General features: G+C 47.6%; 1 protein-coding gene across 2 annotated transcripts; it reads left to right on the forward strand.

Annotated features, from left to right (window-relative positions):
• The first annotated feature begins 554 nt into the window (after nt 1-554).
• On the forward strand, nt 555-15,901 carry RGCC (regulator of cell cycle). Of its 2 annotated transcripts, XM_061434475.1 has the most exons (5): nt 555-954; nt 1,604-1,789; nt 11,037-11,144; nt 13,764-13,826; nt 15,528-15,901. In XM_061434475.1, the coding sequence occupies exons 1-5, from the start codon at nt 906-908 to the stop codon at nt 15,533-15,535; spliced, it is 414 nt and encodes a 137-aa protein (XP_061290459.1). In that variant the 5' UTR covers nt 555-905; the 3' UTR covers nt 15,536-15,901. The 2 variants fall into 2 exon arrangements, with proteins under 2 accessions (XP_061290459.1, XP_061290460.1); XM_061434476.1 differs by lacking the exons at nt 13,764-13,826; nt 15,528-15,901 and adding an exon at nt 6,346-6,508 and having other exon boundaries at nt 650-954; nt 11,037-11,114.
• Nucleotides 15,902-21,342: the final 5,441 nt, after the last annotated feature.

The raw sequence follows: 21,342 nt of genomic DNA on the forward strand, positions 1-21,342 counted from the left end.
CCCTGCCAGGCGGCTGGGCGGGGTGGCTCAGTGTGGACCCTGAGAGGCGCTGGCTTAGCGCTGCATCCACGTAGTAATTTCTTCCCTGAACAAAATCCTACCACGAAGACCCAGGACTGTATGTAGTCAGGCCCCGGGCCTCGAGATGGGAACAACTGTAAAACAGTGGACTCTACCGACTTCTGCCCCCTTGCCCTCAGCACTCCGTGCACCCGAAGTCCTCTCACGGGCCTTGGGAGCAATGGCGAGGGAACGAGCGGGAGGGACCCCTGCGGTTCCCACGTGGGTCAGGGTCTCCCACGGCTCCTGGCTGCTTTATTCTTCGCAACAAAGCCGGAGGGCTAGGCATTTCCCTTTCACAGATGAGGAAACGGAGGCTGGAGGAGCTTAAGGGCACCGGCAGGGAGGCACAGCCGCAAAGTCTTGGGGATTCTGGTGGTGTCGCCAAAGCCACGTCCGTGGGGGCCCGTCGTCAGGGCGCGCGGGGGAAGCGGCGGGTAAATATTTGGGGCTGTAACCCGGGCTCGGGCGACTGGGCGTCACCGCGGTTCCCCGGCGCGCGCGTGGCGAGGGCGGTGCCCGGTGCCCGGGGTGGGGACGGAGGCGTCCGAGGCGCGGCGGCGGGGACAGACCCGGCGGCCCGGCTCCCGCGGCCCCGCCCCAGCCCGCCCCCGCCCGCGGCTATAAGACCTCTGGGCGCGCGGGCGGAGGAGACCCGGGAAAGGACCGGAGGGCGCGCGGTGCCGGCAGCGGCGCGGCTGGAGCACTGCCGGACGAGTGAGCAGACTGAGCGGGACGCTGCCCGGAGAGGGGACGGCGCGAGCAGCACGCACGTCTGCACGACCCCAGCGCCCAGACCTCGCAGGATTCCGGCCCCTCAGCGACACGCGCCGGCGGAGCCCCCCATGAAGCCGCCCGCCGCGCAGGGCAGCCCCGCGGCCGCCGCGGCCGCAGGTGAGTGGCGAGGGGGGGGGGTGGGGGGGGTGGGTCTCCTTAAACCCGGGCATTGGAGAAGGAAATGGTAACCCAGTCCAGTATTCTTGCCTGGAGAATCCCATGGACAGAGAAGCCTGGTAGGCTACAGTCCACGGGGTCGCAAAGAGTAGGACACGACTGAGCGACTTCACTTACTTGCAGGGGGCTGGGGGCGAAAGAAGCAGGGTCCGCGTAGTCTCTCTCCATCCCTCCCCCTGCCTCCCCTCTGCCCCCGCCCGGCTGGGGGACACGTCACGGGCGCATCCTGACTCAGTCCTCCCGCCGCCCCCGGGGCCGCGAGCGTGGGGATCCGTCCCCCACCCGAAAGAGCTCGGCCGTGCGGCTTAGCGGCGTGACCTTTGACTTGCAACTCCCCCGGGTGGAGGCTCAGTTTCTTTATCTCTAAAATGGGCGCGATGCTAGCGCGCATTTCAGGGGGCGGTGGAGTCTTGAACGATAACAGCCAGCGGCCGGCGGCGATCGCGGGCTGCCCCACCCCGCCCGACCCCGGCCGGAGCGCAGTCCACGTGGTCTGGCGACCCTCGGGTACCCCGCGGGCGCCGGCGGGACGCGGGACCCGACCGTGGCCCGGCTCCCGCCCTCACCCGCGCCCTCCGCCTCTGCGCAGCCCCGGCCTTGGACTCTGCCGACGCGGGGGACCTGACGGACGCGCTGTGCGAGTTCGATGCGGTGCTGGCCGACTTCGCGTCGCCCTTCCACGAGCGCCACTTCCGCTACGAGGAGCACCTGGAGCGCATGAAGCGGCGCAGCAGCGCCAGCGTCAGTGACAGCAGCGGCTTCAGCGATTCCGAGAGTGAGTGTGGCGCCGCCGCGGAAGCTGTCGCGCCCCGGGCACTCCGGGCACCCGGCCCGCGGGGGAGCGCCCGGGGCTCGGGGCTCCGCGTGCTCATCGGGAAAACCGCGGGCTGGGGGCCCGGCCGAGCGAGCCCCGAAGCCCAGCGCCGTCTCTAGGACTCTGGGAGTCTCCGGGGCCGCACGGCCGGCAGGGACCAGACCCCGGAGGGCGGTCTCCGGAAGGCAGGCTGGGCTCCACGCCGCCCGCCGGCAGGTGTCAGGACCCAGGAGGGCCTCCCCAGGGCGCCCTCTCCCTGCTCCTTGCCGCTTCCAGCGGCATCTTCAGAGGATGTGGAGAAAGCGCCACAGGCCTGGGGTCCAGGGCCCCCGAGAGGGCGCAGGATGGACATATTGGTGAAACCAGGAAAGGTTTCTTAAGCTCCCGTTCTTGGGGTGTTTGAAACGCTTCTTGCACTTTCTCCTGGCCCTGAGCCCGCCGAACTTGGTATTACACTGTCCGAAGTTTTGAAAGAATCCTAGCACTGCTAAGTCCAAGTATTTAGAGAGTGTCCCTCATCCTTCAGGCAGGTCCATGACGTGAACTGCTGGCTCAGACTCCCGGCCCCACCCCGGTACCCAGTCTGGGGCTGGGGGTGGGGAGGAAGAGGGGATAGGGTGGGAGAGGGCTGGGGCGGGGGCGGCGGCGTCGGTGGGTGGGTGGGTGCCAGCAGAGAGCAGATGGACACAGAGCTGCTTCCTGCTTACTGTTTCATGGTGGAGACCACCCCCCAGGCTGCCCTAAATCACCTTGTTATAAAGAAAGGCCACTTTTTCCAGGACCTCAAATGTCCTGTAGGATCAAACAGCAAACTGGGTGACTTTTCAATCATCTGTGACTGTCGTTTTCCCCAACCCGCATGACTTACTATTTTTCAAAGTGAATTTTGAACACTACTGGATAATTCTTGAGGTTTCATTCCCTAGATGGGTTACTTGCCAAAATGTCACTCCCTTTGCTGCCCTTGACTCTGGAGGTAAAAACAATGAGCTTTCCTTGTGATTCCCTTCTTTTGCCATCTGAAGCTTCTCCTTGTTAAAGGCAAAGATACAGTCTTGGACTTACACATGAGCTGTCCTCCTGAAAAGGAATAAAGAGCACTGGCCATCCAGTTCAGGCCTGGAGTCAGAAACTTAAGAGTTCCAGCTTGACTTGCCTTGGCAGCCCTGCCCAAGGGTTAGATCTAATTGCAGCTTTTGAGGTGAAAGGGAATGGAATCATCTGCTGTTAATTTTCCATTCTGTATGTTTGGACTTTGTTGCTAATGACCAGACCGCTTATTTTCAATTTCAAAGGGAAGTCGAGAAAATTTTGAAATTTGTCTCAATGTATGTAGCCAAACTTAAATGTGTCTCCTTCTACTGGGGCACATTCATCAAGTACAAATTCTCTCCCCCGTGGGAAAGAAAGCTGGCACAGTGTGTTCAGGGCTGCTCTCTTGCAAAGAACAGCTCCATTCTAAACCACAGCTGCACTTGGCTAGAATAGGGCCTGAGCTCACTCATTCATGGGTGATTGCAACTCCCCCTGGGTAGGATTTCAGATCTGGGATCCGTTTTCAGGGGGGCCTCAAAGAAAAGGCACTCGAAACACATTCTTCACAGCTTCAGGGGAGATTGTTTGGAATGGTCTGTAGTTTTTCTTAGGGTGTGTGGACTGTGTTTTCTGCCTTTGTTGTTAACTGCTAAACTAACCCTTGGTTTGGTGGTTAGAGAAGTAAACGGGAGGGTATGAAGAAGGCTTGGATGACATTAGTCTTTCCTATAAATGTGTAGTTTGGCCCTCACGAGGCTGGTTAGAAATAGTCTTGGCAGAAGCGCTGTATATCTAAATAGTCATTTCTTGAGGATGCATAATACGTGTCTTAATTGCCGCCAAGAGTGGATCACAGACATTTGTTATACTCATCTATCTGTTCAGTGCTTTTCTGTGGAAGAGAGTATTTGAGAGAGGTGGGTCCTACTGAAATGTAGGATCTCCCCAGCAAAAAGGAGACACCCTAGGATGATGGAAGTAAGAGCAGCTCTCTTTTGCCAAGTCTTTTCTGTGATTACTGTTATTATCTATTAGTCCACGATTAGCAAGCTCTTTACTTAGCCTTAAATGTGCTATCTCCCACGTTCCCTACCACAGTCCAGCAATGCAGGCCCTATTGTCTCCTTTTTTTCTGATTAAATAGTGGAACCACTTGGACAGTCTCTAAGGTTTTGTCTGTCACCGTGGATGGCTGGCTGGTATGGAAACCAGGCCCTCCTGGATAGACTTGGACAGGGATCACGTGCCTGTTTGTCAATCATGGTCATGTTTGAAGGTGTCTCTTCAAGGCCGTGGCCCCCTCGCCGGGTCCATGGAGCCAAGGCTGAGCTCTGTTGGGGCCCTGCATGAGGAGTGGGCCTTAGTTTCTCTAGCTGTGAAATGGAAAGGATTCTATTTAATGATGCTGTTAGCCGCCCACTCCAGTATTCTTGGGCTTCCCTTGTGGCTCAGCTGGTAAAGAATCCGCCTGCAATGTGGGAGACCTGGGTTCGATCCCTGGGTTGGGAAGATCCCTTGGAGAATGAAAATGCTACCCACTCCAGAATTTTGGCCTGGAGAGTTCCATGGACTGTATAGTCCATGGAGTCGCAAAGAGTCGACATGACTGAGCGACTTTCACTCACTAGAAACATCCATAAGCTCAGGATTAGAAAGAAAATATTTGCCCTGTTTGATGTTTTTAAGAGAACAATAAAATGCACATGCCATGGTGTGTCACATAGGCCAGATACATTTGGGCCAATGTTTTGCATGAACGTGTTATTATGAAGCTCCCACGAAGCTCTGAACCTTTGGGACTTTGGTTTTTCGCTCTGCATTTTACAACTCCGTCACTCTGAAGACGTACCCACTACATTCCTGCTTTTTTGAAGAACCTTTCTTTTTCTCTTAAAAAAATTTAGAGGGAAAGACAAATGTTCTATGATATCACATATACGTGGGATCTAAAAGTATAATACCAATGAACTTATATACAGAACAGAAACAGACGCTTACGGACATAGGAAACAAGGTTACTGAGGGCGGGGGGAGCAGGGAGAAGGATAAATTAGGAGTATGGGATTAGCAGATACATACTACCATATATGAAACAGAGAAACAGCAGGATTTATTGTGTAGCACAGGGAACTATATTCCATATCTTGTAATAACCTATAATGGAAAAGAATAAAAAAAGAATATATATGTGTATCTGAATCATTTTGCTGTACACTTGAAACTAATACAATATTGTAAATCAACTACATTTCAATTAAAAAATTGGTTGCTAGCATCCAAAGGAGAAAAACTAGACATTCCTTGTTTTAACCAGAGAAGCAAGTTACTTCCATTGGAGAGAAGAGCGGATGTTTAATAAGGAAATACGTCTTCCTGTTTCTACTTACAGGGAATCCTCCTAAGACTTGAAGAGGACCAATGTAACAGTGGCAAGGCAACTTCACGTTAGGAGCGATTCAAATCAGGCTTGATGAGAATTGTACTTTTCTTCTAGATTTTGGTTCCAACAGTCAACACCAGGCATTTTCGTGAGAGCAGTTTCAGCTTTAGCAGTGGAAGGCAGCTCGGTTAGGAGCCGGGGCAGTGAGGTTCAAGCCTGATCCTCAGACATGCTGCAGGCATGGTGAACATCTTTGATTTGAACCTAGCTCGAAAACCCTGTTGTTCTTGCAGTATTTTCAGCACTGTATGTATACATCGTGACTTCTCAAATGTGTTCAATAACATTTTAACTCATCATATACTAAATTTTAACCAAAGTGTTAGTTTATGATTCCACAGATTGATTTTACAGGAAGTTTCCAATATTAACTGGCACTTTAAAAGGTGATGTGAACTCACATCTTTGATGGATTGGAGGTTCCTTTTTCCTTTGAGGGGGGAAGTTTTTTGCTTCTTAACAGAAAAGGTCCAAGGTCTACTCTGCATGCTGGGGCTTTTATGATTCTCTTGGGCCATTGGAGGGAATGAGGAACTGGCTTCTCTAGCTTGTGCAACAGAGAAGGCGATGGCACCCCACTCCAGGACTCTTGCCTGGAAAATCCCATGGGCAGAGGAGCCTGGTGGGCTGCAGTCCATGGGGTTGCACAGAGTCGGACACGACTGAAGGGACTTAGCAGCAGCAGCAGCTTGTGCAAGACCTAGATCGTCTGTATTTCTTTGCCTCGACTGTTCTAGCTTGACCCTGAGAGAGAGGACCTGGGGGGCACATGTGACAGGTAGCCTACTAACTGATCTGACGTAAGAGCCGCTGAGGCCAGGACTTGAACTTGTTCAAGCCGAGAGGGAATGAGGGGTTCGGAGCCCTCAGGGTGTCCTGGTGTGAACAAGTGTCACTGGTAGACGTGTATGCATGTGTGTGCTAAGTCGCTTCAGTTGTGTCTGACTCTTTGTGACCTTATGGACTGTGGCTCGCCAGGCTCCTCTGTCTGTAGGATTCTCCAGGCAGGAATACTGGAGTGAGTTGCTGTGCCCTCCTCCAGGGGATCTTCCCGACCCAGGGATCGGAACCTGGGTCTCCAGTGGCTCCTGTGTTGCAAGCATAATCTTTACCGCTGAGCCACCAGGGAAGCCCCATCACTGGTGGACACCTGAAGGCATATAGAGGGACCGAGCAGCCCCAGAAGAGAAGCTGGAATAATAGTGGTGAGATTGAGAAATGCTTTCTTATTCTATCAGTGTAGCTGTTGGAATGTAGATGTTGAGTGGGAGAGCTGACCCCCTCCCCCACCCCGCACAAACCATTCCCTGTGGCGAAAGGGAAACAGGTCCAAGGCTTTCTTTTTCTCAGTTAATTACTATGGTTTGCTTGCCTGAAACATGTGGGATTGTTCTATATTTACAGGAGCTCCGGGCCACGGTTACTGTCTGTGGTTTTCCTTCCCTCTGGAGTAACACACGCTGGTGCCAACCCCCAAATTACCTTTCTCCCCACCCCCAAATGAAAACAACACGTCTACCTTTTAAACAAGTCTTTGTTTTTATAGCCAGGTTGTCCAAGCTTTGTGGGCGCTCCTATGGTTAAGATGTTCGAATATTTAATATGCTCACATTTCTTTTGATGATGTCTTAGCAAACTTGCTCCCTGAATTTGAGGTTCCTGGCTTCAGTGAGCCAGTTCGACTTGCCAAGGACATTTCTGATGGGACTGCGGAGCTGATGGCGGTAGATATTGTAAGGCCCTGCAGTATCTAGCTTTGCCACCTGCCAGGGGTCCCCAGATCATCACTGCTATATGTCCCTTGAGCCCTTGTTAATGGCAGTGACTGATACTGGGCAGGCAATAATACATTACTATGCTATCAGCCAGCAACACATTGCTGTCACTTGTCAGACTAACTGGCTGTTATTTTGCAAGAAATCGAGTTCTAGGGGAGTGAAAAGAACAGGAAGGCAAGCTTTGCTTCCCTTTTAATTTACACCTAGCATGCAATCTTATTCACTGTGGAATGAAACTTTATTGGATAAAGGGTTGAGAGAGGTTGGATTACTTCTGTGTTGGTGGGATTGTTCTTGGGAGGTTTGTTCTAAGGCGCCTCTGAAGATAAATTTTTTTCTTAAGAGTTTTGCTACTCTCTAAAGAAGAGGAAGAAGCTTGGCCCCAGAATCTGGAGTCTTATTATTCCCTGTGGTGGCTTTTCTTCTGAGCATGCCTTCCTCCAGTTTGTTGAAAAAATAAAGCCTGAAAACCATAGGCAGCACATGGAGCGCCTGGGTTTCTTATCCCCCTTTCTTAAAAGAAACTGAAGCTCCGAGACGAAGTGACTCGCATAGCGTCACACGGCCTCGGTGCCACACAGCTCTAGGGGGACAGCAACTAGGATTTTTCCCCCCCCTCCGTCTCATTGTGAGAGTAGCCTGAGCTCATTATCAGTTAGAGGCAACTCCTGATTATTTGAAAGGTTGGCTCAGTAGTTTGCAGCTGAATCTGCCAGTCAAGGAGCAGTCAGCTTGTCTATATACATTTCCTGAGGTTGAGGAAAATACTTAAAGGAATTTAAGGAATTTAATAATTAAAGGAATTTAATAAAATAATTTACTAATTATTTAATATTTTAAATAATTATTAAATATTTAATAATTAAAACATTAATTAACATCAATTAATTATAATAATAAATATTATTAATTAATATTATATAATATAAATTACAATATATAATATAAATATTTAATAATTAAAATATTAATTAATATCAATTAATTATAATAATAAATATTATTAATTAATATTAATTAAAATTTAGTAATTAAATAATTACTTAATAAAATAATTAAAGGAATTTAATACAAAAAGGAATTTAAGCCCCAGGCTCTAAAGGGTGAGCCGTGAGCTGTGGTGATGTCCTGGTGCAGTGTGACTCTGCAGGGTCCCCTAAAGCAACCGAGTTACCTGAGGAGTCGTGAATCCCCACCGGATTCCTGTTCCCTACCATTTTGCGGGGACCATCTCCATGTCTAGTTCATTACTTTCTCCCAAACTCAATAGCACTTGGTCTACTTGGTGTGTGAAGCAAACAAATTGTGTGTGTGTGTGTGTGTGTGTGTGTGTGTGTTTCCCCGTCCCCAAGGGGTAAGTATACGTCGATGTAAAATTTCTGGGGAGTTGGGGCAGGACAGAAGTGAGGCCCAGAACCAGGGCCCGGGTGCAGGACGGGGTGCAGGAATGCCGGGGAGGCAGGGTGGTGACTGTGGCGGGGCCAACCACCCCTGAGAGGTGGAGGCCAGGGTGCCGCCTGCGGGGCCCGGGAACAGGGCGATGCTCGCGGGGCCCTTTGCAGCCAAAGGCACTGTGGCAGAGGCCTGCATGCCTTCCTCCTGGCTCCCGGGTCCGGGCTCGAGGCCTGCCCGCCCTGGGCTGTCTGTGGTTTTCCTGCCCCTCAGGCTCGTTTCGCCTTTTCCCCACAAGTCTCTTGGGTTCTATTTATGGCGATTCCCTTGCCTCTTACGAGGTGACAGGTGGTAAGATGACGTGGTGGGTCTGCAGTGAGCACGACTGCTCTCCTGTGTGTCGGGGGGAAAGGCCTTCACTTGAGAAAACCCGCATCTCTCCAGAGTGGGGCTCAGCTGACAAGCCAGGGCGAGGGCCTCCCACTTTGAGTTCACCGAGTACAAGTGTCCCGGGAGATAATAACAGAGGTGCCACCAAAACAGTGTCCCGTGGGCACGTGAAACCGCCAAATAGGGCTAAGCCGGCTTGTTTATCACAAGACATCTCAGGCACGTCGGAGTTTCATCAGAGGACCCTCCAAGGGGCTCAGTGTGTCTCAGGGTCCAGGGACCATGCAGTTCTTCTCAAAGGACCACTATTCTGGGAAATACATTTTTGCGGAAATGTAAGCCTAACATTCAGAGTTTCAGATCTCAGCAGGTGTTCGTCATCAAAGCCCTGAAAAAGGATTGTGGTCCTTTTAGGTGGCCTGGACTGGACCTAAGAAGGAAGGATCAACCGCGAGGGTTGTATGTGTTGGGAAAACTGAACGTGATGGGTGTGTTGGCCAGGAAGACAAGACGGCCTGGGACCACCTCCTCGGGGCCGTGAGGGACCCGTGAGGTGCCTTCTTTAGGGATGAAGAGGAATTCTCTTGGGGCCAGAACCTTCTGTTTCTGAAAGCTGTCTTTTATTCTGGTTGTCTCTTGTCACTGAGTCCTGTTCCTTTTGAGTTAAGAGGAGCAAAGAAAGATGGTTTTGCCTCCTCCTGAGCTGGAGGCGATTGGATGAAACCAGGTGCATCCCAAGGAGGACAGGGAGCCCGGCCCGGCCATTGTGGTTCAGCTGCCCTCTTGCACCTGAGCAGCCTTCCCAGAGCACGTCTGTGCTACCCTCGTGCCAGGCTTTGTGTTTTGTTTTAACCAGGAAGGCTGTTCGTCTGTGACCTCAGAGGCCACATCCTGCTTCCACCGCCGGCTCTGCCTCTGAGTCTTTGAGTTGGTACAGCTCAGCCAGCAGCGAGCGCCCTTTCTGTGTCACCACCATAGGACTGGGCTGGTTGGGGTTGGTTTCCTTTCCCTTGGCAGGACTCAGAAGTAGGATCTCAGAACTTCAGAGCTGGAAGGGACTTTAAGGATCATTCAGTCCACCTTCCCATTTTACAGATGGGTAAGCAAAGGCCCATCTGTATAATGGGAAGGTGGACTGAGTCATCCTTCAAGTCCATTCTGTAAGCAAACCCACCCCCACCCCCCACCCCCCACCCCCAAAAGGAAATGGCAACCCACTCCAGTATTCTTGCTTGAAGAATCCCATGAACAGAGGAGGCTACAGCCCATGGGGTCGCAAAGAGTTGGACTCGACTGAGTGATCAAGCACACACACACACACAAGCAAGGGCCCAGAGACATTGTCTTGTTCCAGGGCTCACAAATACTTGGTAGCTGAGATGATTTCCTAGATGCTCAGCTCAGCTTTGCTTCTGGTACCTTGCCTCGCTCTTGTTTTCAGGAGCAGGACAATGGAGCCACCCAGTCACCCAACGTGTTTGTAATCCACAGCCTCCAGGAGAAGAAATCTTTGTCTTTGACCTTCTAGCTTATCCCCAGAATACAGGAGCTCAGGAAAGACCATGCCAAAGACTCTCTCGTGAGCAGACAGGGAGGATTATTAAGTAGTGGGATCCAACCTTAACTTTGTATTTTAGGGGGTTCAGAGGGCTGAAGGGACATTTTTCAGGAAAGATGGTTCCTTATGTCTCACATCCCAAGCCACCCCCGCCCCCCGCCCCCGGCCTCCATCGGCCAAACGTTGGCTTAGCTGTCAGACACCTGGGCAGTGGGCACCCGTGTGTTGCAAAGGAGGCTGGTCTGGTCATGATGGTCCTGTTGACCCTTCTTTTTTTAGGGAAGCAAGGACCTTTGGTGTGCCTGATTGGAGACACACACTCACACATACACAGGCATACTCTCCTGTCTCAAATTTAGGAGCATAAATATAAAATGGGCGTGAACTTGGGCAAACTTCAGGAGATAGTGAGGAACAGGAAAGCCTGGCATGCTGCAGTCCATGGGATCACAAAGAGTCGGACATGACTTAGCAACTAAACAACAACAAATATAAAATCTGGAAATCAAATTTTTTTTTTATAACTTTGCTCCCTTTGGAGAAACACTGTTGGTTATCAATAGACTAGGAGACTGATAAACCATTTCTAATGAGTTATGTTTTCTTTCCTCAAAGGTGCTGAATCGCTTTATAGGAACAGCTTCAGCTTCAGTGATGAAAAATTGAATTCTCCAACAGACAGCACTCCAGCTCTGCTCTGTTCTTCTGCTCCTGCTCGGAAAGGTAAGTCTACTAGTTGGATTGTGAGTTTTTTGGCTTCCTTATTCCCTCTACTCCTCAGCCTCTTCTCTCTTCTGCCTTACCCCTAACCAGTCTTTCCCAAATGTGAAAAACAAATAGAGAAGACTAGTATCTTCATACCTGGGGTCGCACAGAGTTGGACACGACGGAAGTGACTTAGCAGCAGCAGCAGCAGTGTCTTTGTACAGTACAGTGTAGAGTAGATTTTGTTATTTCTCAGAATTTTGATCAGCATGAAAGTGAAATCAGGTAACTGGTGGGTGGCAGGGGATGGATGGCTCAGATGTTACAGAATCCACCCGAAATGCAGGAAGATCCCGTTTCAGTCCCTGGGGTCAGGAAGATCCTCTAGACAAGGGAATGGCTCCCCACTCCAGAATTCTTGCCTGGAGAATCCCATGGACAGGCGAGCCTGGCGGGCTGCAGTCCATGGGGTTGCGAGGAGTTGGACACGACTGAGCCACTAACACTTGCACTTTTTTATTCCGGGAAACGATGTAGAGAAGGGAGAAAGAAAATGTGTAGACTGCAGACGTTGTTTTCTCTTGTGTGTTGTTATCAATTCGGTGCTAAATGATAGTGCTCTCCTAGACTGGCTGGTTCTAGAATGTAAAACTCAGCAGTTAGGATTTGCAGAAAGTTGAGTTCTTTTTTTTTTTTTAATTGCATTAACTCTTTAAAGAATGCTCTCAGATGACCAATTTAGCAATTAAATGGGGTCATCATTATGAAACAAGTGATGATCTAACATAATTCAAAATAGCAGCTTCAGCCTGCCTCTACTGCGATATTAATAGACAAAAAAGTTTTTAAAGATGCATGAGCAGTTTCTTATATTTTGGAGCTAAGTAAATTGTCTCCAGCCAGAGAGCTGAATGTTCTATTGGGCAAGTGCCCTTTGAAAACAAAAGGAGTTTTTTTTCCCCTTAAGAAATGTTACACTCACTGAAAATAGTTGCAGAATGCAATAAAAATGGAACATAGTTAAAAAGAAATATGAAGATTTCATCATTTTCTCACTCAGGCAGGAAGGCAGAATTTCGCCCTTTTTCAAAAGAGACCTTTTAAAGTTCTCCTCCCCACATAGCAAAGCCAGCAGCCCCTGGGAATTCCGCCATTGTCCAGCCCTCCGTCTGTAATGGATCTGTTGAATTGAGAGAGACAGAACAGTCTAGAAAGTGGCTTAAAACAAGCCCAGATTTGCTACCTGATCCTCTAGAGGTAGAAATTAAAGAGGGGGAAAAAAGCCCTAGTGGCAAATTGACTTTAAAAGCTAAAAACAGTGAGTTATTTGTAGCCAGCTTCCTAGGTGGTGCAGTGGTAAAGAATCCGCCTGCCAAGGCAGGAGACACAAGAGATGTGGGTTTGATCCCTGGGTCAGGAAAATTCCCTGGATCAGGAAATGGCAACCCACCCCAGTATTCTTGCCTGGGAAATCCTTTGGCTGTAGGAGTCCGGTGGGCTCAGTCCGTGGGATCGCAAAGAATCGGAGGCGACTAAGCTCGAGCATGTGCTACTGAGGGGTCTGATTAATAAAGACGTGCATTCAGAGGAGGCATGAACAATGAGCTCTAGAGGAGAAAGCAAGACACGCAGAAAGAAGGACAAGTCTTAAGATGTGGATGGAACAAGATCACGGTGGGGCCTTGTTACCCTGTGTTGGCACCTGCATGGCACAAGGCCGCCCAGACCCAGGAGCCCCCTGTCGCCTTCCCTGTACCCTTTTGACAAGGAACAGTAGCGCTTAGTGAATTCCATCCTGGGGGCACCACGTGGGCTGAAGTATTGCCCTGGAGTGATAGTGTGAACAAGACTGCGTCAGAGAAGTTGAGCAGGAAGTAGGGACTCTGGGTGTGCATTCCACACACTGCATTGCTTCCCGAATATTTTGGCTGCTAACTCAAATTGTACACAATCAGAGAGTTAAAACTTTCAATCTTCCTTCCCTGTCCCTGTCTCACTGTACCTTCCAACTTGTTTGTTTGCTTCTCGATTTTATTCATTTCTGGCTGTGCTGGGTCTTCGCTGCTGCGCACAGGCTTTCTCTCGGCGTGGTGAGCAGGGGCTCACTCTCCAGTTGTGGTGCAGGGGCTTCTCGTTGTAGGGGCTTCTCCTGTTGTGGAGCAGGGGCTCTAGGGACGCGGGCTCAGTAGTTCTGGTTCATAGGCTCCAGAGCCCAGGCTCAGTGGCTGTGGCACACAGGCTTCTTTGCTCCGCGGCACGTGGGATCTTTGTGGACCAGGGATGCACTTGTCCCCTGCAGTGGGAGGCGGATTCTTAACCACTGGACTGCAGGGAAGCCTCCACCTCCCAGCTTTTAAAGTAGCGAAGAGAGATACTTCTTCTAGGCTGCTGGGATATGGGTGGGGGATGGGGGGGATGATGAACTACAAAACTCAGAAAGAAACATTTAGGCTAATCTTCAGAAAAAGCTTCTGAGTTGCTTGTAAGTAAACTTTGGAGCAACCACTTAGGGTTTGTACAGGACACTATTTAATAAAATCTCAGAAGACAGAGAGATGAGGGTCATATAATTCTGGAAAAATCAGATTCATCAGCTGTCTTGAATATAGAAACTGAACCTGAACTCTTGTTTTTCAGCCAAACTTGGAGATACGAAAGAGCTAGAAGACTTTATTGCTGATCTGGACAGAACCTTAGCAAGTGAGTACATGCCTGGTAGTTTAAAAAACAAAACAAAACCAACCAGCACCTCTGATAAAGTGCAGTGATGTTTACCAGCTTGTCTGTGGCAGGAAGTTGTATCATAAGGTGTTTTTCGGTTCAGAAACAGGACCCTAGTGGCTCAGAAAGAAATCCTGAGGATAAGCTGGCATTGAAGTTGACTGCCTTTGCAACCAGTGAGAACTTGGCCCCCAACAAACAATGGCATTTTGTTTGAGAAGTGGAGAGTATAGTAGTTAGAGTGAGGTTGGAGCCTTCCCAGCATGATGGCCTGCCAGGCTTTTTCAGAAAAGAAATCAGCTTATTGACCACCGAGTATTATACTGATTAATAGAGCTGACTCATCGGAAAAGCCCCTGATGCTGGGAAAGATTGAAGGCAAAAAGAAAAGGGAGTGAGACAGTTAGATAGCATTCCTGACACAGTGGACATTAATTTGAGCAAACTAAGGGAGAGAGTGGAGGAAAAGGAGCCTGGTGGGCTACAGTCCATGGGGTCGCAAAGAGTCAGACACAACCTCACGACTGAACAGCATTATACTGACAAACCAGAGGGTTCAATCTCAGGGGTCGGAGAAAACTTCACAAGTTAGAGCCAGGGGTTTGATCTGACTTCCAGAGGGTTGGGTTCCCAAAGAGAAAATTGGCTTGGGGAGATCTTATAACCAAAGACCTACACCAGTTACTGAAAGACCTGGATCAGGTATTTGGTACCCCGTTTCCCATTTGTCAGTTACGCTAATGGCACCCCATTCTCTGTGACCAAAATTTTTGAGAACTGAAGGTATCAGATCATAATTGCCATGGGGGTGCCTGGAAGAAAGGACCCCGAGAATCAATCCACACATTCCACTTCCAAAGAACAGGCTCACAAGTGCCAGAAGGGTCAGCTGGAGTTTCCTGGATGACACTTTCCACAACTTACCCTTGGGGGGCCTTGTTCAGTCACAGAGCAGCCCTGGAGAATTTCATCTTAGCCCCTTCCATTTTACAATGAAAGAGTCAGTTTTCCATATCTTATGCTGTGCTATGCTAAATAGCTGGATAGGATCTGAAAAAATAGATCCAAACCTGGTTACTTAAAAAGAATTCTGTTCTTAAACAAGGTTTCAGACAGACCTACCTACTATTAGGTGGAAAGTTCTTCTGCAATTTCTGTGTACTAGAAGACGTTATCACCCATACCATCCTCCATCAGAAGACCAAGGTCTGTTTTGACAGAGATGATTGTAATTGCAACACATTTTGTGTTAGACCCGTGGAACGTGCTTGTTGGCGTCATGAAAATTGCAGCAGGCTGCCCAGTCATACCAGTTCTTCAGACGTACATTACAGGGGAAGCCTGCCATTAAGTTTGGTGCTTGGATGCCTGTCTGGGAGGTGTGCTCCGGTTAAGCATGTGAGCTAAGTCGCTTCAGTCGTGTCTAACTCTTTTCGATCTTACGGACCGTAGCCCACCAGGCTCCTTTGTCCATGGGATTCTCCAGGCAAGAATACTGGCATGGGTTGCCATGCCCTCCTCCAGGGGACCTTCCCGACCCAGGAATCGAACCTGTATCTCTTGGTCTCCTGCATTGGCAGGCGGGTTCTTTCCCACTTGTGCCTCCTGGGAAGCACATGGTTAAGCATAGGAATTGTCAGCTTTTGCGAGTGGATCACCTTCTCTGTCTCCTATTGACAGGCATGTGAAACAAGAAGTTTTGGGTCCTTCCATCCTAAGGGAGAAGTTTCAGAAAGCTCAGAGGACCTGATGAAATCAGCTACAGAATATGCTGCTGGAGGGGGCAGAGATGTTGCTCACCCACCACCAGGCTCGTCCTAAAAACACCTTTGGGCTCATCTCTGGGCAGGTTAGAGACTGACTTTGTTTACCTGCTTGCAGCGTATTAGAGCAGATGACTCATGCTAATGTTGTATTTCCTCTTAAAACATAGCTTCTCTGTAATTTAAAATGCTTTTATGAAAATATTTGTAATTAATTATATATAGTTGGAAACAGTAATATGCTTTCCCCATTATAATATATTTTTGTATGCAAATAAAGTTTGAACTGGAGTCTGTCTTTTGGAAGCCTTCCTTTTTTCCCCCTCTTGGTTTCTTTCAGTATGTTTCCATCCAGGTGGTGTTCAAGTGGAAATAACATACCTCTTGACTTCTAATGGGGACTCTGGGTGCTGCCACGTTGCACTAGTCAGTGGGATGATTAGTGAGAGAAAGTGTTACTTTGAAGCTCATTCTGCACTCTGAAGGGAAATTCTGGCATATGGTTGGTGGGAAATTTTAATTTGAGGATTGTGGGTTTTTTTTTTTTTTTTTTAAGCTTTTTATTTTGTACTGGGGTATAGCCAATTAACAACCAGTCCATTCTGAAGGAGATCAGCCCTGGGATTTCTTTGGAAGGAATGATGCTAAAGCTGAAACTCCAGTACTTTGGCCACCTCATGCGAAGAGTTGACTCATTGGAAAAGACTCTGATGCTGGGAGGGATTGGGGGCAAGAGGAGAAGGGGACGACAGAGGATGAGATGGCTGGATGGCATCACTGACTTGATGGACGTGAGTCTGAGTGAACTCTGGGAGTTGGTGATGGACAGGGAGGCCTGGCGTGCTGCGATTCATGGGGTCGAAAAGAGTCAGACACGACTGAGCGACTGATCTGATCTGATCTGATCTGATAGCCAATTAACAATGTTGTGAGAGTTTCAGGTGAGCAGCCAAGAGACTCAGCCATACATATACATGTATCCATTCTCCTCCAAACTCCCCTGCCATCCAAGCCGCCACATAACATTGAACAGAGCTCCCTGTGCTACACAGTAGGACCTGGTGGTCCTGTTTTAAATATAGCAGTGCGTGTATGTCCAGCCCAAACTCCCTGTCTCTGCCCTCCATCCTTTGAGGACTATGGTTTTGATGGAAGTTGGGTTTCTCTTCTCTGTTCTCCCCATTTCTTAGCACCTGTTTGGTTGCCATGGGTGCTTTCCTTCAATTAAAGGAAATACTAGGTGCACGAAGAATCCAGGGCAGGTTGGGGCAGCTGGAGGACTTGTAAATGGTGGTGCTCTCATAAGACCTGTGTGCTGAGGCAAATTTGATGTGCTGGCCTGGGTGCTAATGTCCAGGAGCCGGGAGCTGGAGGGGTCCCAGTGGAGCTGGGGTTCCAGATGCAAGGTCTCCCATGCAGTAGGCTTGTTTGTAGAAGCCAACAGCCCCACCTCCCGCCCCCTACCTGCCTTTTATGGAGGATGGGGTGAGCCGTGAAAACAGGCAAGTCCATAGTTTTCTTGTCTATGCTTTTCTACCCTTAAAACATTTGAAATAACCAGGCATTGCTTTGACATGCAGAATCAAGTTATGTAAAAACTCCAGTCCTTATGTTCCTGTAGAACACAAATCCAAAACATAAGTACTTCTACTTTTACAGAAATCCATAAGGCCTTATGACTTTATTGACACTTTCAAAAGATAACTACTAATGTGGTCTGTTTTTTAGGGCATTGGCAAACTAAATTGCCTTTTCTTTAAAACTTTTCTTTTCCCCAAATTTCTGGGAAACCTTTTGGGTTGAACCCAAATATTTTCTTTAATTCTTTTTTTTTTTAACTTTTCATTTTTTAGAAAATTTTATTTTATACCGGAGTATAGCTGATTATGGAGAAGGCAATGGCACCCCACTCCAGTACTCTTGCCTGGAAAATCCCATGGATGGAGGAGCGTGGTAGGCTGCAGACCATGGGGTCACAAAGAGTCGGACACGACTGAGCAACTTCACTTTCACTTTTCACTTTCATGCATTGGAGAAGGAAATGGCAACCCACTCCAGTGTTCTTGCCTGGAGAATCCCAGGGACGGGGGAGTCTGGTGGGCCGCCGTCTATGGGGTCACAGAGTCAGACACGACTGAAGCGACTTGGCGGCAGCAGCAGCAGCAAAGCTGATTAACAATGTTGTGATAGTTTCAGGTGGACAGCAAAGGAACTCAGTCATACATAGACATGTATCCACTCTCCCCCAGACTCCCCTCCCATCCAGGTTCTTTATTTCTTTATTGAGATATAATTTATATACCTGAACATTCATCCTTTTAAAGTACAATTCAGTAGGTTTAAATTTCTTAGCCATGCTTTCTGGCTTGAAGGATCTTAGTTTCCAGACCAGGAATTGAACCTATACCCTCAGCAGTGGAACTGCAGAGTCCTAACCGCTGGACCACCAGAGAAATCCCACTTCAGTGGATTTTAGTACCTACGTTCACAGAGTTGTGCAGCCATCACTGTCTCACTCTCTGTCTCTGTGGATTCGTCTATTCCGGATATTTCATACAAATGGAATCATAAACATACAGTGTTTTGTTTCTGGATTCTTCCCTTTGCAAATTGTTTTCAAGGTTCATCCATGTTGTATGCGAATCAGTACTTCATTCCTTTTTATGACTGACTAATAGTCCACCGTATGGACATACCATATTTGTTTATCCATTTATTAGTTGAGGGACATTTGGGTTATTTGTACTTTTTGGCTAGTGAATATTGCTCTTATGAATATTCATGTATAAGCTTTTGTGTGGATACATGTTTTAATTTATTTTGGGTATATAACTAGGATCATAATTGCTAGGCCATAAGATAACCCTTGGAGAAGGCAATGACACCCCACTCCAGTACTCTTGCCTGGAAAATCCCATGAACGGAGGAGCCTGGTAGGCTGCAGTCCATGGGGTCGATAGGAGTCGGACACGACTGAGCGACTTCCCTTTCACTTGTCACTTTCATGCACTGGAGAAGGAAATGGCAACCCACTCCAGTGTTCATGCCTGGAGAATCCCAGGGACAGGGGAGCCTGGTGGGCTGCCATCTCTGGGGTCGCACAGAGTCGGACACGACTGAAGCGACTTAGCAGTAGCAGTAAGATAACCCTATGCTTAACTTTTTGAGCAATTAGGACCTTTGCTCAGCTGCTGCACCGTTTTACATTCCCACCACCAACGCTTGCGGGCTGCAACTTCTCTACACCCTTGGCAACCCTTGCTGTTGTTCATCTTTTTGAATGTAGCCAGCCGAGTGGGTGTAAAGTATCTTTTTGTGGTTTTCATTTGCATTTCCCTGATGACTAACGATCTTGAACATCTATTTATGTTTTTATTGGCCATTTGTATTTCTTCTTTGGAGGAATGTCTGTTTACAGCCTTCGCCCATTTTTAAATGTTGTTGTTGTTCAGTCGCTCAGTTGTGTCCGACTCTTTGTGACCCCATGGACTGCAGCACGCCAGGTTTCCCTGTCCATCGCCAGCTCCCGGAGCTTGTTCAAACTCATGTCCACTGAGTCGGTGATGCCATCCAACCATTTCATCCTCTGTCATCCCCTTCTCCTCCTGCCTTCAACCTTTCCCAGCATCAGGGTCTTTTCTAATGAGTTGGCTCTTCCCATCAGGTGACCAAAGCTTCAGCTTCAACTCCAGTCCTTCCAATGAATATTCAGGACTGATTTCTTTTAGGATTGACTGGTTTGATTTCCTTGAAATCCAAGGGACTCTCAACAGTATTCTTTATTATTGTTGAGCTGTAGGAGTTTTCTATGTATTCTGTATACAAGTCCTTTATCAGACATATGATTTGAAAATACATTCTTCTATTTTGCGTGTTGTCTTTTCACTTTATTAGTGTCCTTTGAAGCACTAATTTTATTCCACTGCTTTTGTTTATTTATTTTAATTTTTATTGGCGTACAGTTGCTTTACAATGTCGTGTTCGTTTCTACTGTACAGCAAAGTGAACCAGCCATTTGTATACATATATCTATCCCCTCTTTTTTGGATTTCCTTCCCATTTAGGTCACCACAGAGCATTGGGTAGAGTTTCCTGAAGCACTAAATTTTGATGAAGTCCATTTTATCTGTTTCTTCTTTTGTCACTTGTCAAAAGTCCACTTTTGGTGTCATATCCAACCATTGCCTAATTAAAGATGACAGTTATTCATATATTTTCTTTTAAGAGTTCCATAAGATTATACAGATCTTACATTTAGGTATTTGGTCAGCTTTGGTTTAATTTTGTATGTGATGTGAGGGAGGTATCCACTCTTTCACATGTAAACATCCAGTTGTCATATCATTATTTATTGAAAAGACTATGTTTTCCCCCTTGAATTGTGTTGATACTCTTGTTAAAAATCAGCTGATCCTACGTGTATGGGTTTGTTTCTGAAGTCTCAGTTCTGTTCCAGGGATTTCTATGTCTATCTTTATTTCCTGTACCACACAGTCTTGATAACTATAGCTTTATACTAAGTTTTTAAATCAGAAAGTGTAAGTCCTTCATCTTTGTTCTCTGCATGATTATATTGGCTGTTCTGAGTTCCGTGCATTTTCAGATAAATTTTAGGTTGAGTTTGTCAACTTCTGTCACAAAGGCAGTTGAGTTTTTCATTGAGATTGTATCAAATCTGTGTGTCAATTTGGGAAGTATTGCCATCTTAGCAACACCAAGTCTTCCTTCTAATTCATGAACATGAAATGTCCTTCAGTTTATTTATGTCTCTTAATTTCTTTCAACTGTGTTTTGTGGTTTTCAGTGTGTGACTCTTGCACTTCTTTTATTGAATTTCTTTCTTTTTTAAAAAAAAACTTATTTATTTATTTGACTGTACCAGGTCTTAACATCAGCATGTGGGTTCTTCCTTGGGGCATGTGAGATACTTTTTTTCTCTTGTGACATGTGGGATCTAGTTCCCCGACCAGGGATAGAACCCGGGCTGCTCGCTTTGGGAGTGCAGAGTCTTAGCCACTGGACCACCAGGGAGTCCCTGTCAAATTTACTTCTAAGCATTCCTTTGATGCTATTGTAAGTGGAATTGTTTTCTTAATTTTGTTTTCAGCTTGTTCCTTGCTAGGATATAAAAATACCCTTGATTTTTGTCTATCGATTTTGCTTTCTATACTTATTAGTTCCAATAATGTTTTGTGTGTGTATGTGTGTTGGGAGTTCTGCTATATACAAAATCATAGTATTTGCAAATGGAGATAGTTTTACTTCTTCCTTTCCAATCTGAATGCCTTATAAATTCTTTCTGTTGCATCACTGCCCTGGCTAGAACTTTCAGTACAATATTGAAAAGAAGTGGTGAGAGGGTACATCCTAGTTTTGTTTCTGATCTTAGAGGAAAAGTTATCAATCTTTCACCACTAAGTATTATGTAAGCTGTGGGAATATTTTCCTTTTTCATCAAATGAGCCCTTAATATTTTTTTGGTAAACATAATTTTCCCATTACCTGGAACTGTTTCTGTTTCATACTTGGAAATCTTTCTCTGCTTTGGATAAATCTTCTCCCCCCATCCCCACCTCCCCCTGGGACGCCAGTGGTGGCTCATTGTATAGTATAGCTCATAGAATAGTTCATACTATACCTTCTTATTACTAGCCTCTTCGGGATTTGAGACTCTACCTTATTTGGCAGGGCTTTCTTTATGGTCTCCTGGAACCTGGACGCCCAGAGTTAGA

This window comes from Bos javanicus, chromosome 12, assembly GCF_032452875.1.
Source record: "Bos javanicus breed banteng chromosome 12, ARS-OSU_banteng_1.0, whole genome shotgun sequence".
Lineage (NCBI taxonomy): Eukaryota > Metazoa > Chordata > Mammalia > Artiodactyla > Bovidae > Bos > Bos javanicus.